The sequence below is a fragment of the Macrosteles quadrilineatus genome, unplaced genomic scaffold (assembly GCF_028750875.1).
Source record: "Macrosteles quadrilineatus isolate MER2022 unplaced genomic scaffold, UCM_ALF_1.0 Scaffold_1__1_contigs__length_201487025, whole genome shotgun sequence".
In the NCBI taxonomy this organism is placed as follows: domain Eukaryota; kingdom Metazoa; phylum Arthropoda; class Insecta; order Hemiptera; family Cicadellidae; genus Macrosteles; species Macrosteles quadrilineatus.
Window position 1 is genome coordinate 70,371,586 of NW_026542594.1, and position 15,698 is coordinate 70,387,283.

At 34.5% G+C, this 15,698-nt stretch overlaps 1 protein-coding gene across 3 annotated transcripts in view; it reads right to left on the bottom strand.

The window, feature by feature from the left end:
* LOC128983549 (uncharacterized) overlaps window positions 1-11,873 on the bottom strand; it is a 58,184-nt gene extending 46,311 nt beyond the window's left edge. The window contains exons 1-2 of one of the 3 annotated variants that reach the window (XM_054402860.1): window positions 11,842-11,873; window positions 598-864 (exon numbers count right to left, since the gene is read on the bottom strand). In XM_054402860.1, coding sequence (XP_054258835.1) covers window positions 598-858 — 261 coding nt within the window. In that variant the 5' untranslated portion in view covers window positions 859-864; window positions 11,842-11,873. Of the gene's footprint in view, window positions 1-597; window positions 865-6,290; window positions 6,494-9,284; window positions 9,398-11,841 lie in introns of those variants that run through there. The other 2 variants (XM_054402859.1, XM_054402861.1) reach the window with 2 other exon arrangements.
* Window positions 11,874-15,698: the final 3,825 nt, after the last annotated feature.

The following is a 15,698-nucleotide window of genomic DNA, read 5'->3' on the forward strand; positions in this document are numbered from 1 at the left end:
TTAGGTACCGTACAATGACAATCATTTGTCATCAAAACTGATGCTTAACCACAGTGTATTTTAGACATTTGCAACCGTAAGTTTTATGTGATGAATATTATAAAGAGTAAAAACACCAATATTTATTTTGAAAGCTAAATATTTGGAGTAGACATCCCATTTACCAACTGAAGCAATTTTTTTACGGAAAAAGAAATAACATTGATGAATGGCCAACTAGCAGAGTATACAACAGTCCCTATCTTTTTGATTCTGTGATAGTTGCTGTGATGTAACACCTGCGTAATTTAAAATAGAAATTGTACTTGAAGATTGACTTGGTTAAAAAAATTGGCGTTATTCAATAGAAGTCAATCAATTCACATCAGCATACTATGACAGTGTTATCAATTAGGTTTATTTTGAAGTGGCTTAAGGTTTAACATGGGAATAATGTCAAATTTTTTGATAGCCAAAGGCTAAATATAAAGATTCACTCTACAGAGATTATTAGATACACTATGGTATAGTGTACCATAGACTAGTTACAGTTATGGCAACTAATAGCTACTAATAGCAACTAATACATTATATAACTAATACTAATATATAGATTACCTCGAGACAGGCACTGTTGGCCCGGGCCAGGTAGGGATCTGTGTCTGTACCGATGCCTAAGCCGAGCCAGTCCAGCAGATGTTTGCCTCCACGACGGCCCTCTCCATCCTGGACCTCCTCTACCTTGACATTGCTGCTGTTGGTCCTAGCTTGTGATATGTTTGGCGGATGATCTGTAGGAAAACTCACTTTGTCGTCCGCATTCATCACATAGATAGCTGCCAGAACACCCACCAGTACAGTCCAGATTCTTCCTTCCATTATCACCTGCAATAATAAGTTTGGGCTACTTTTTGTTTTTATGACCTCAGAGTCCAAAAACACAATTTGTGTATTTTTTATAGTAGTGTAGCTGTTGCTCAAAATCGAGGAATTTCCGAGTATACCTGTGTTACAGGATTAATTTTAAAACAAAACTAATGTCAGTCATAATTTTTAATGAGATTAAAAGACTCAACTGAAAGATTATGCAACTAATGGAAATACTCACGCTGTTCATAACAGTTCTATATAATCAAAATTTCTCGTAAATATTGGATTATTTTTCAGAAGTTGAGCTTGTTTCTTTTGTATTTTGTGAAATGCATCAAATTGCCCAGGCTTTCTCGATTTTTCCATTATAATATGTACGCAAACTCAGATTCAAATTAGTAAATATTTCATTTAATCCGAGTCCGTAAATATGTGTGACACGGGCGTGTTTCCTTGAATTGCAACTCAAAATGTTAACAGCAATTAAATTATCCAGCTGATCATAATGTAAACAAACAATGATAACATTAGAGCTTTAAAAGCCACTGGAGCAGAGTCCAGGGGACTTTTTTTAATATGTAAGACCATAGACTAACGAACACAAGTAGACTTCTCATCCCATTGTAAATTTTGAAGCTCGTTTTTCATATCTAGTTCATGTACGCCACACTGGGCGCTAGTGTCGACGAAATTTTGTTTATATTATTTTAGGATTAATTTCTTGATTTGTGCTTTACTGTTTGGTTAAATAACTAGGGGACAATTTATTGTTTATGATTAGATCGTATTATTTGGTTAAACGAGGTTTTAAATGACTGTATTAACGGGAAACAAATTGTAAACAAAACACGACCTCTAACATAAACCGTACAGAACTAACAATAAAATTGTCTTCAGCTGTTCCATTAGGATGAGAAATCTACTAAGGGAGTATGTTTTATCTATGGTAAGACCTTATATATGACATCTACTCAATGAGATCTTTCCAGTGAGCCGGAGGAGTTCTGCCGACAAAAATCGTGTCTATGCCTATTTCATATATACATATTTGTGTATATATATATACCTATATATTGTTGAATGTAATTTAATTTTATATAATATGTTTGCTGTTACTTGTTCTGTATTTTAATTTATGTTGGTAACAGCTGATCATGTGTAAATAGTTAGGATTGTTTTTATTGTAATGAGAATTGTTGAATAAGTTATGTTTGAGTAAAAAATGTTGTGTGTGTACTTCAGTAAAATAAAAGATAATTATTGTAACAGTAAAACCTTAGGTGTTAGTAATTTACTTTCACTTAAGTCAACAGGTTATGGGCCCAGAAAAATTCATTAATTCAACCATAACTGTAAAACCAAGAAGTAATCTTCTAGTAAAACCCCAAGAGTTAAAGTGTAGTGAAGGTGAGTGAAATAAAAGTAAGACTAACAATGGCATCAGTAAAAGAAGATGATTTTGTAGAAAAACTCAAAGGAGTTGAAACTTTTCCATTGTGGAAATTTCAGATTAAAATAATATTTCAATCCAGTGAATTGATGAGTATTGTTGATGGTTCTGAGAAACTTGAAGATATGGGCGATGGAAAGAAGAAGGCTGATTGGATTAAAAGAGATGCCAAGGCTCAGAAGTGTATAGTTAGTTCTATTGAGAAGGGACCGATGTTACATATCATTAACTGTGAAAACTCAAGAGAAATGTTTTTGAAGCTGTGTAATATTTATGAAAGAGACTCAGAGCAGCAGAAGTACTCGTTATTACAAGAATTCTTTAACCTCAGGTATGAGCCTAATTCTGATATAAGTTCTCACATAAGTAGAATTGAAAACATAGCACACAGACTAAAAACTTTAAAACAAGATATTGATGACAAAATGATAATATCAAAAATTCTTGTCAGTCTGCCAGATAGATTTAAGTATTTTGTAACTGCCTGGGAATCAATGCCCAATGAAGAAAAGACATTGGCAAATCTAACAGCGAGACTGTTAGCAGAAGAGTCAAGAAGTGAGTTAAAGGAGGTAAGCCTAGAGAAAAATCTTGCGTTCCAAGTTGTTTGTCACAACTGTAAAATTCCAGGCCATAAAGCAAAGTACTGCAAGAAGCCTACATACAATAGGGCTAACTCTGATAATGAAAGGCGATGTTTTAAATGCAATGCTGTTGGTCATTTAGCAAACACCTGTGGAAATGTAAAAAATTTTGTTAACAAGTTTGAAAAAAGAAATGTAAAGCCAAATTTATTTTGTAATATATGTAAAAAGTCAAATCATAATGAAAAAGATTGTTACTTTAGAAAAAGCCAGAACCTAAATGTCGCTAGTAAAACTGTGTCTTTTTTGTCGTATGATGATGGACAAAATGTTCGGGGTAATAGTGGGACTGTAAACTTTGTATCTGAATGGGTTGTTGATTCAGGCACATCTTCACATATAACAAATTGTGAAGATTTGTTAAGTAATAAACCAAATATTTCTTCTGAAATATATGTTGCTAAGAAAAATCAAACCATGTTAGCTTCAACGAGTGGAACTGTAAAATCCAAAGAATGTATCCTGAATAATGTGCTATATGTTCCTGATCTCAGTGAAAACTTGTTGTCTGTTTCTGCAATAACTAATAATGGTGGTGAGGTTACTTTCTCTGAAAATACAACAGAGAATGACCAGAAAGGAGACAAAAATGAAAATGACAAGATACCCCCGCCGCAGCAAACCTGCCGTCTAAGCGAATTTCCATTTGGCTGAATTGATTTTCAATTGGTCTATTTAAATAACATTAGGTTTAACGAGTACCTAGGTTTGCTGCTACAAGGAAACTAATAAATAGTGTGTTTTAAGTAAAATAATTATTGCTTAGTATAAAATGAATATATTTGCCAAGTTTGATCAAAAGATATCCATAAACAAGCAAACTACAACATTTTACAATATTCTCCATAAGAATAACATGGGAATTTTAAATTTAAATTTTTTTTTGTTTTCTCCGTAACCAATAACCGTACAAAAACACTTTGATATACTGAATTGTTTGTTTTTTTAAGCTCTTTAAGAAGGTTTAGAGAAAAATTGGAAAATTTTGTGTTTTGAGGGTCAAAAGTGAGAAAAACCAATTTTTACCCCATAAAACCCCCCATAAAATCCTGTTCCCATGGTCCGATCATGCTGGATCGCGAACTCATTCAAGTTTATCCCGCCTTACACCTTCAAACCAAATTTCATCAAAATCGGATAAAAATTACTCAAGTTATCGTGTTCACGGACACATATATATATAAATCTATATATATATCTATATATATATATATACATATATACAAATTTGAACGAATGGTGTTTTTGGCCTCTGGGGACATCAAAATGAAAAAGTAAATCGGTCCCGGGCCTAAGTCTTACCATGAGACCTACGGTAATAGCTACTTCCCTATAGGGAAATTCGCTAAAAGAAGACAAAAATGAAAATGACCAGAAAGAAGACGAAAATGAAAATGAATATATTGAGAGTGCAGATAATCTAAGTCTGATAAGTAATAATGAAGTAGAGTTTGAGTTGGTTTCAGACAAAAATTAAATTAATGAAGAACAGCCAAGTTCAAGTAATACTGATTCCACACAAAACATCAAACTAAGAAGAAAAACTAAACTACCTGAAAGATATAAAGATTTTGTGATGTTGACATATGAAGAAGCAATCAAAGGACCAGATAAAAAGAATTGGCTACAAGCAATTGAGGATGAGAAAAACTCCCTTATTGAGAATGAAACGTGGGAAGTGGTTGACAAAAAGCAAGCACTAAACAAGAAGATCCTAAGTAACAAGTGGGTATTAACAAGAAAGGATAACAGAAAATACAAAGCGAGACTAGTTGTAAAAGGTTTTGCCCAAGAAAAAGGTATAGACTATGAAGAAACCTACAGCCCAGTTGTAAGTAATTCAACTTTACGTTTGTTATTTTCATTAGCTGCCAAACAAAATCTCAAATTAATGCAATTTGACGTTAAAACTGCTTTTCTCTATGGAAATTTAGATGAAGAAATTTATATGTGTGTACCTGAAGGGTTTGATCATAAAGATAAAGTTTTGAAATTAAGAAAGACTTTATATGGACTTAAACAAGCTCCATTTAAATGGAACCAGTTGTTTACAAACTGCTTACTAAAATATGGCTTAAAACAAACTCAGTCTGACCGTTGTGTTTTTACAAATGGCAGTATTCATCTTGCTATATTTGTTGATGATGGAATTCTTGCTGGTTCAGATGAAAGAGAGATGAAGAAACTTTTGAACGAGCTGTCTAGAGATTTTAAAATAAAAACAGATGAAAACCCATCAAACTTTCTTGGAATGGAAATTTTATATTCAAGGGAAGGGATATTGTTAACACAAAAGAACTATTCAAACAGTATTCTCGAAAAATATGGAATGATAGATTGTAAACCTGTAGACACTCCCATTTGTCCAGTGAAAACGAGCAAACCTGATGAAGAAGTAAGCTGCCTGACAAAAGATTATCCTTACAGAGACGTTGTAGGAAGTTTGCTGTACTTATCCAATAAAACCAGATCTGATCTTACACTTGCTGTGGGATGGGATTAGAAAGTAGATGTGTTGAGAATCCAAGCAATGAAGATGTTGTAAATGTCAAACGAACCTTAAGATATATTAAAGGTACTCAAGATGCAGGAATATTATTTTCAGCATCAGGAGAAAATTGCCTAAATGTATATTGTGACGCAGACTATGCAAATTGCAAGCATACAAGAAGAAGTACTACTGGATTTGTCATAATGTATGGAGAAGACCCAATAAGCTGGTGTACAAGAAGACAACCGATTGTAGCTTTGTCCAGCACTGAAGCAGAATACATTGCAGCGGCGGAATGTGTCAAAGAAGTGTTATATTTAAAAACTTTCTTGCAAGAGTTGAGTGGAACTAATGTTGAAACAAACCTAAACATGGACAATCAAAGTGCTATTAAGCTTTGTAAAAATGGAATTTTTAATAAGCGAAGCAAACACATTGATGTTCGCTACCATTTTTTTACTGAAAATGTAAGGCAAGGTAAAATAAACATTTCTTTTGTTTCTACATCCGAGAATGTTGCGGATATGTTTACAAAACCCTTGAACAATGTCAAGTTTCATAAATTTAGCAAAGCTTTGATCAACTATCCAAAATCTTGAACAGAAGACGATAATCGAGATATTTATTTTTTGTTTCTTGTATAAAATTAAAATTAAGGGAAGGTTTTGAATGTAATTTAATTTTATATAATATGTTTGCTGTTACTTTTTCTGTATTTTAATTTATGTTGGTAACAGCTGATCATGTGTAAATAGTTAGGATTGTTTTTATTGTAATGAGAATTGTTGAATAAGTTATGTTTGAGTAAAAAATGTTGTGTGTGTGTACTTCAGTAAAAAAATAGTATATTTCGTACCTAGGGCCGAAAATGAGGTTTTGCCGGCTCGAGATAGTTTTTAAGTTTGAGACGAAGTCGAGAACTTAAATCGATCGAGAGCTGCAAAACCATTTCGGTCCGTGGTACGAACGCTATTTTTCACCGCACTATACCCTATTACCACTATTCACCACTATAATAATGTACACTGATAGTCAACACAACTACAACTTTAAGGTTATGTGAAGAAATAATTTGAGGAATCAGCAAAAATAAAAATAAATAGTTGCTAGGCAACGGTGACAATAACACAATTCTATTGCAATGCTATGGATGTTGATTGTGTATTTAAAATGCATTCATGTTTTAAGTAAGTAAGCGGACAGCTGATTTTGCGGCCCCGGCCTGTAAAAACCTGCTCGGTCCCCAAATTACGATGACAGCTGGAGCTGGCATGGCCAGCAAAACGTAACTTTCAGCCACCAATTAACGTATGTAATACAGCCAAAAACATCATAGTGTGGTGAAAAAGATAATTATTGTAACAGTAAAACCTTAGGTGTTAGTAATTTACTTTCACTTAAGTCAACATAACTGTTGTTATATATAACTGTAAACAAGATCTAATTTTTATTAAGTTTGGTACATGTGTAAACCTAGTACATTTATTGAAATGAGTTTGTGAACTAAATAATTGGACAATGGAAACGGGGTTTTTTGGGGAGAAATTGTTTCCTCATATTTTTTACTCTCAAAAACCATAATAATTTTCCCAAATTTCTTTTGAAACCATTTTTTAGGGCGTACAAAACCAATTCTTATTCTATTGAATCATTTGTGTATGTTTTTTTTTTGTGGTTATAGTTAAAATTTACAAAAACACTCTCATTTTAAATTTCTATACAGTACTAAAATTTCTCTATAAAATACATTATATTACCTTCCCTGTAGTAGCTAATCTAAGTAACATGTTAAAACCTTATTTAGGTTTATTGTGATTAATTCTGAAATTTTTAGAAGATATTTTAGTAAAAATCCAATTAGGCAACTGAAAATTCACTTATAGGCTGCAAGTTTGTTGTACCATGGGACTGCTTTTGTTTTTTACCATAAAAGGTAAATCGTAAATACATTGTGGGCCTTATATTTTAGTGTATCCATGTAAATACACTTAAAATATTTTAGTGGAGCCGTAGCTTGGGGGAGTATGTTTTATCTATGGCCGTAGCCTACAAAATATATTTTTTAAGTTGCCTATTTAAGCGAATACAGTTTTTATTAGTTAAAAAAAAATACCCTTTAGGGTAGGCCCTAATAATTACAGTACCTATTGCATTTCATGATACCATAACCTAATATTGAAAAAGTAAACATTAAGTGGAAAATAAACATCATTAATTCCCAGACAGCACACTTTATCCCAGGGACATCCCATAGTAGTCCCATATGTCCTGAGAATGTCTCGGGATATGTGCGCTATCCTCAGGATATCCCGCAAAATCCCCGGACGAGTACGAAATCCACAGGATATCCTACAATATACCGTAATGTCCCGGGATTTGTAAGTTAACCTCAGGATATCCTGTAAAGTCCCGGGATATGTACGAATGCCTTAGGATATCCCAGAATGTCCCATGACATCCCGGGACATGTAAAAAATCCACTGGATATCCTGTAATGTCCCGTAATGTCCCGGTAACAAACTGAAGAAAAAATACTACCACTGATGAAATATCTAAATTTAAATGATCAACAAGGCCAATATATAATAATTTGTTTTTTTTCACTAGTGCTTTCAGAAACTTGGTTTCCATCTTCAGGCTGTGTTTACACTAGTACAGAAAGTAAATATTTACTTAATAAATTAATTTTAAACAAAGTTAAAACAGATGATTTAAAGGATATTGGAAAAATAAAAAATAATATTAGAAAAATTAATCTTTTGAATTTTGGATATGTTACAGTGTTGTTCTTGATGTAATTATTTTCAGTAATTCCGAATTTATAATTGGGCCGTCTTCATTATTTAACAAATAATTTTGGTCTGTTTTTTTTTCTAAAAATAAGATTCCCACGCATTAAGATGTTGAGGTTTTATAATTTATTTTAAAAGTTTAAGGTTTCCCAGATTGAAAATATGTCTTGTTAATACTATGGCTAGCAAGGGTTGACTTTACTTTACTGACATATTACTACCACTGAGTTCAGGAAAACTAGAGTTCTATCATAGTTGTGTGAAATGTGAATTTAATTCTAACTTTAAATTAATAAAACAACAAAAAACTAATTTTAATCATATAACAATCAATTATTACAGTGCTAATCTAATGGTGATTAAATAATCTATATTCAAATACCAGTATCCTCTCCAACTACCAGAAAAACAATTCAACTACTTGAGGCCTAAACAGATTAACAGAATCATATATAGCCTATACTGTAGTATCAAAAATGTTAAGTATTGCGACCATTGCAACTGTCGGCTACTCTTTAACCACTTGAAAACACCCATAATCAACAAGCGCAGATAGCTCAGGAGGTAAGGTAAGAGGCTCACAAGGCGAAGGTACCAGGTTCGAAACCCGTCTGGGCCAAAAACTTTTTTCTCGTTTTTTTCTTCAAAATTTGTGTTTATTAACTATTTAATCAATTTACTAAACTTATAATTAAGCTTTTCATACTAAATCTATATTATTTGTGTTTTTTATGTTCAGGCCCAGACCACACTTTATCCCAGGGACATCCCATAGTAGTCCCATATGTCCTGAGAATGTCCTGAGGACTACCCTGGGATGACCTCGGATGTCCCACGGATATGCGTGTGAGCTTATCCGTAGGACATCCCCGGGCGGGGACATTACGCATTCCTGTGGATATCCTGTGATATCCCAAGTTGACCATAGGACCACTATGGGATATCTTGCATATCCCGTCGCAATATCCGTGGGATGTCCTGAGGAGAAAGTGTGCTGTCTGGGTTGTGACAGCAAAATACATTGCAATTAATCAGACAAGTAATACGGTAATACTCACATAATACCACATGAACGATACTTATCATGGCACAGTACGTGATACAACAAAAATAAAATACAGACAGGAGGAGGAGGCAGTGGCTTAGACGTATACAGACAAGAACGTCAACGTCTGTCTGTGGCCAGGGTACCGTTACATACAGGGAGTGGGCTAACAGCTGACAGCCTGGCGAGTGGGGAGTGATCAGTGATGGCGCACACGCATTACAGACATGGTCAGTAGGTAGGTGGGTAGGTATAGCCACCAGGGGCCCATTTCATAATAAAGTACAAACTAATATTATTAGTAAATCAGCTGATCGCCCAATGCAAATCTAATGGAAATTACATTTGCCCTAGCATGTCAACAGCTGACTGCTGTACAAATTGGATGATACGTACAACTTTCCATAGCGTTAATATTGTTTTATTCGTTGTGCTACTGTCCACAAAGTGTATCTATGTGGAACTTAATACTGCCCCTGCCATCGCTTATTAAGTTTAATAAAAACTACATTGATGTCTGTTTTATGGACGAATTTGTTTTAAGGACGAAATGTACATTTAAATTTATTTTTCCAGGGTCCAAGGGGGGGGGCTTTAGCCCCTGTAGCCCCCCCTTGGAACCGCCACTGACGTTAACGAAGGCTGGGATGATATAGCTCCACCTGGGCGTCTGCAGGATTTCCTGAGCGCTTCTAGAGCTCTGAGCCTTCGATTAAATTTAAATAAATTGATCAGTCAAAGCCGTGACAACTTCGTATCGACCCCTGGATTTTTCTCGGCTCCTTCTGAGCACTCCGGGAAAGAAATTTGAGTGTGGCCAGTTCAAGGGGTAGGCCTAGCCTGACTTAGGTGAATACTAGTTTATTCCCCCCCCCCTAGAATTTGGTACCTCACAAGGGTACTTTGTTGTATATGTTTTGATTTTATTATATTAGTAGCCCTAAAAATGCAAGAAAATAATATATATATATAAATTTGAACGGATGCTATTTTTGGCTTCTAGGGACCTCAAAACGAAAAAAAATCGGTCCCGGGTCCAGGTCTTACCATGAGTACTACGGTAATAGCTTATTCCCTATATGGGAAATTCGCTAAAATGGACGAAATCTGGCTTAAGGTTATACTAAACATACCAAACTGACAATTTATAGTTAAAAATAAATTAAAACAGCATTGTATGATCTCGATTGATGTATAGTTACTCATAATTAGACTAAAAAATTGATTACCTACACAAAAATATTAATCAGAAAGCATTGCTAGACCTGTCTGCCACGTCGCGCCATAAACATCTCCGCACGTTTCACTTTTACCCAGTTGTCCAAATGTTTAGTTGTACTTCCGTCCGTGTTCGTGTTCTCCTGCTTCATGAAAATCTTCCATGTTTTAAAGTAACGAAATTGGTACCTTGAGGCCTGAAAGGTTTGGCCTGAGAGTCGAAACCGATATCTTAGATAGAACTACAAGAATATATCGCACGACAGTACTCTATTGTTTTGTAAAAGGTACCTAAACCACTAATCATTATCTTCTAGGCTATATAAAATCTAATGATTGTAGTATTCGTATGTTTGTCCTTTATGCGTTACCAAACAGGCCATCCGATCGTTATGAAACTTTGGAAAGTTTGGAAGGAAATACAAAGAAATGCATATTCCCGTTTACATGTAACTTTTATAAAATTAGAAATCGATTATTTTTTATACTTAAACTGCTCCTTACAAAATAGTAGAAGCCAGTAACTGAACGAGTTGTAGCGGGCTTGAGAATATCTCTTATATTAATACGTGAGGGCTGTTTTTGTGAACTAAACTCCTCCGTTATTTCTGGACCGATTCTAACGTTTGAGGTGTCAAATAAGTCGTCTCAATTTGTAGTTTTGCATACAGGTTTTAGAATGTAAAAACTCTTACCCTTAAGGGCACGAGGACGCTCTCAAAGGTCGCATTTACCCCATAAGAATTACACTGAAAACAAATTTAAAAACAAAAACAGCTGTATATAAAAAGAAACTCACCAGCTTTTTGGGAGTAAATATAGATTTTTGTAATATTTAGGAGGTTATAGACAAATCTAAACAGTCAATCAGTTTTGTTGGAAGAACTTATTTTGGAAGTAAAAAAAAAAACCATGAAGAATATACACATCATGTTGTCACAGTGGTAAAGTAAACCTACCTAAAGTCAGATCAAATAAATACATGCAAGAAATGTTTACTGGTAACAGCTTTAGGTCGGGAAACATTTGAAGAAAACACTAAAAAATAAGGCCGGGTCCAAAAAATGCTAAAATACTTTTACAAGAAGCTTTTACTATTTCAAAGTGCTATTAAATATTGTGAGTATTAATTCAATTAGTTACATAAGAATTTAGTCGGGTCTTTTAAACTTATCGAAAATTATGACTGTTATTACTGTAGTTTTAAAATAACTTCTTTATAATACCGGTACTTGACAATTGCTCGATTTTGAGCAAAAGGTACACTAGTATAAACTTATTAACATGTACATGTGCCAGTTGCTCTGTAACAGTAATCACTCAAGTAACACCGGTGTAAAAAGATAACTCACCTAGAGTGTGAAGTGTGAAGGTAGAATGACAACAGCAGCAGCAATAGCAGCAGCGCCGGCGCAGTGAGGGAGTGTGCTGCCCGAGCAGAGAAACCGAGATGAAATCATCAGTGAAAGTGATTATCTACTGTTGTATAACCTAGGATGTGAGGATGGTGACCGGCCGCAGACAGAGTGCAGTACATCCGGAACAATATAAGCCTACTCAGACCAAGGAAAGGCCCCTGACTGAATGCGCCCTCTTTCTTCTCTTGAGTATCCTCTTTCTTACACTTTAATTTGGAATGCCTTGAAATAGGTATGCCTATATTATGTTACCAATTGAGGTGGGAAACGCATTTAACTCCACAATGAGTGAGAGTGACGGATGATTGTACCATGTTGCATAGGTACCCTTGTTGATGACCAAGATCGGCTGTTTCTTAGCCAGCATCCAATGATCAGTGGCATCTGGGCCCAGTTTCGAAATTGAAGATTTCTGAAATTTGTAAGGATCAAACCGACAACCCATTGATTGCTAGGCAAACACAGTGGCCACTCTGCTACTCAGCTATAAGAGATGGTTTGCAAGTTTACAGATAAAGTCATAACTCAGGAGAAAAACTCAGATTTATGGATAATTCACCATCGAATTTTTTATTCATTGATTGATCACACTACTTTGGATGGTTCAACACTCCACCCAGCTATCGTTCAAACAATATCGTAATAGTATACTACGTTACTCGTCTCGCACGGGAACGACCACACTCGTCTGGTAAACACGTTTTAGACGAGTGACGTACGATAGTTTGTGTCATATTACTAAATCTGTACAAATCCTTATATATTAACACCAAACCGACTAAAGGACTAACAATCACTTGTCATAACCTCTAACAATGTTATGTTTTAGCGAATTTCACTATAGGGAAGTAGCTATTACCGTAGGTGGCACGGTAAGACCTAGACCAGGTTTGATGAAATTTGGTTTAAAGGTGTAAAGCGGGATAAACTTGAATGAGTTCGCGAACCAGCATGATCGGACCATTGGAACGGGGCTTTACGGGGGGTTTTATGGGGTAAAAAATTGGGTTTTCTCACATTTGACCCTCAAAACACAAAATTTCCCAATATCTCTTTAGACCTTTCTAAAGAGCTTAAAAACAAATAATTTAGTATTTAAAAGTATTTTTGTTCGGTTAATAGTAACGGAGAAAATTAAAAAAATTGTAAATTTAAAATTCCCATGTTATTCTTATGGAGAATATTGTCAAATGTTGTAGTTTGCTTGTTTATGGATATATTTTGATCAAACTTGGCAAATTTATTTATTTTGTACTAAGCTATCAATATTTTACTCAAAAACCCACTTTATTAGTTTCCTTGTAGCAGCAAACCTAGGTACTCGTTAAACCTAAAAAAAAATATATTTAACCGAAAATCAATTCAGACAAATGGAAATTTGCTTAGTCGACAGGTTTGCTGCGGCGGGGGTATTTATGTCATGTATTTGTTTATAACCACTCATTGCCAAATACAGTATAATCAGCTGGTTGGTGTCCGGTAAAAATCATTACAATACAGTATTACGTAATGAACCCCCTTTTGATTAAGCTGGCGGCAAACAGCTGTTGGACTGTTCCTTGCGTGGAAGTTCGTCAAAATAGTGTAGTGTGGCGTAAACAAATTTTAGCGAATTTACCTATAGGGAAGTAGCTATTACCGTAGGTGGCATGGTAAGACTTGGAGCATATACTTTTTCATGTTGATGTCCCTAGAGGCCAAAAACACGATTCGTTCAAATATATCTTACTAATATTATAAATGTGAAAGTTTGTGTGTTTGTTTGTTTGTTTGAAGTTCAATCACGCATAACCCACTGGACGGATTGGGCTGAAATTTGGCATGATGATAGCTTACATTCCCGATTAACATATAGGCATATTCTTATCTCAAAAATCCTTTCGGGCTCCTCCCCAGTGGCTCTGTAGTTCCCTATGTTGACCTTATGAGTATTTATATTTAAAGGGAATTAAAGAATTTAGTCAGCTGTTTCAACTTAAAAGGTTGGTTCTATGATATGGAAAAGCATTAAAAAGTTAAAAGATTTACCAACAGGGTGCAGCACTATATTTTTTTGCATTTATGAAAACAGCTAATTTGAACCAAGCAGCAATAAAAAACTGTGATACGTAATGAGAACTAACTGTCAAAGTAGGATCTTTTTCAGTTATGGTTATGTTTTTAATTTCATGAATAATTTGTGATATTTTGCGAATTTTTGATAATTTATTTTTCTCTATTGTTTAGGTGAAGTGGTAGAACATTATGGTTATGGTAGATGTGTAATACTATATAGAATACTGTAAATTTAAAGAAGTAAATTTTATCAAACTGTGTCCTCCCCCATTGCAAACGCAAAGCTCGAGTATAACCGCAATAAGCCGTTTATACTTATATGCCAACCCCGTACGAAGGACGGGTACTCTGCTAGTATATATATAATAAATGAAAATAAAACAACCCTTGAGCCAACCTATGTTACAAGACAAAATTCCAAAATCAGATGATAATTTACTTATTTATTACTAGCTGTGTGGGTGTTCTACGTACGGGTCGTAAAAGAAATAATACTATTTTGAAATCATGACAGTTACACTATTAAACATAACTAGGTGAAACCCGACGAAATCGACGGTTACTTTCGAGGCTTACGCTAATTCATCTAACTGTGATAAATTGAGTGAAATTATACATCTTTTGAGCATTTAACATTGTTTAAAGATTAATAAGTTACAAAACAATAATGATATTAATCGCGTTAGTTACCAAATATGGCCGATCATTCAATGAATAAAATATTTCCCCTACTGTACGTCATCGGAGTTATTATTAGTATGTTATCTGGTTTCTCTTCCTTTGGAAGAACCTTTAAATAGTAGTAAAATCGTATTGGTGGATCTTTTGTAGTTAAACACTTCCGTGATTTCATCAGTGTAATGCAGATTATTCTATGATTTTATTTGAAAAAAATATATCTTTGTTGGGAAGACACGTTCTAATTTCAAAGGGAGGTATATCCGTTACACTGTAAGATTGATTTTTCCTTCGTCATGTCGCGTCAGTTCATATCGTACTTCTGTTCCAAGGAACAGAAACCCTCTAGCACAGTTTTGAGAAATTGTTTAGGGGGTTACTGTTAAAGATGGAATTCCTTGACATGGGTGATGTCAGTTAGTTGTCTCAGCCTTATCAATTACATAAAGTTGTCAATATAATGTCTCTACGGAATGTTAGGTGTAGTGGAATTTACTTGAAATGAAGTTGGCTTTTATTCTTGAACTGTCAGGGGCCTCATTTATATGGTTGTGCGGCTTCATTGGCAACAAATAATGCAAATGACATAGCAATGTGCATTTCCAAAAAGCCCAAAATAATGTAAATTGGCTGTTACGTAAATATTGACGTTTACATGCATTGTTAATCAACGTATCTTATAATGAATTATGAGATCTAGTTTTAAAGGAATATGACCTTTCTGTCATGACAGTAGCTGCTTAAATAGTATTTACTCATTGGGCCATTTTTTAAAGCCAAAATATCGTGTTATTTTCAATAATATTACCAACCCAGTGGACCACGGTCCGTAATATAGGCCTCTGCAAATAATTTGTCAAGATAGGTGCCATTTTAGGCAATGTTTATGTGTTTGGATGTTATTAGACACGGTAAGAGCACAATAAAATTCTTTTAGAGATGAATTATCTGTTGGAGAAATACAAGCCGAATTATAAATGTCACAATGCGAGTTTGAGCATTTTGTAACTATATGGGTAAGTTACATAGATTTTTTAGGCTGCTGCTCAGTTCACTTT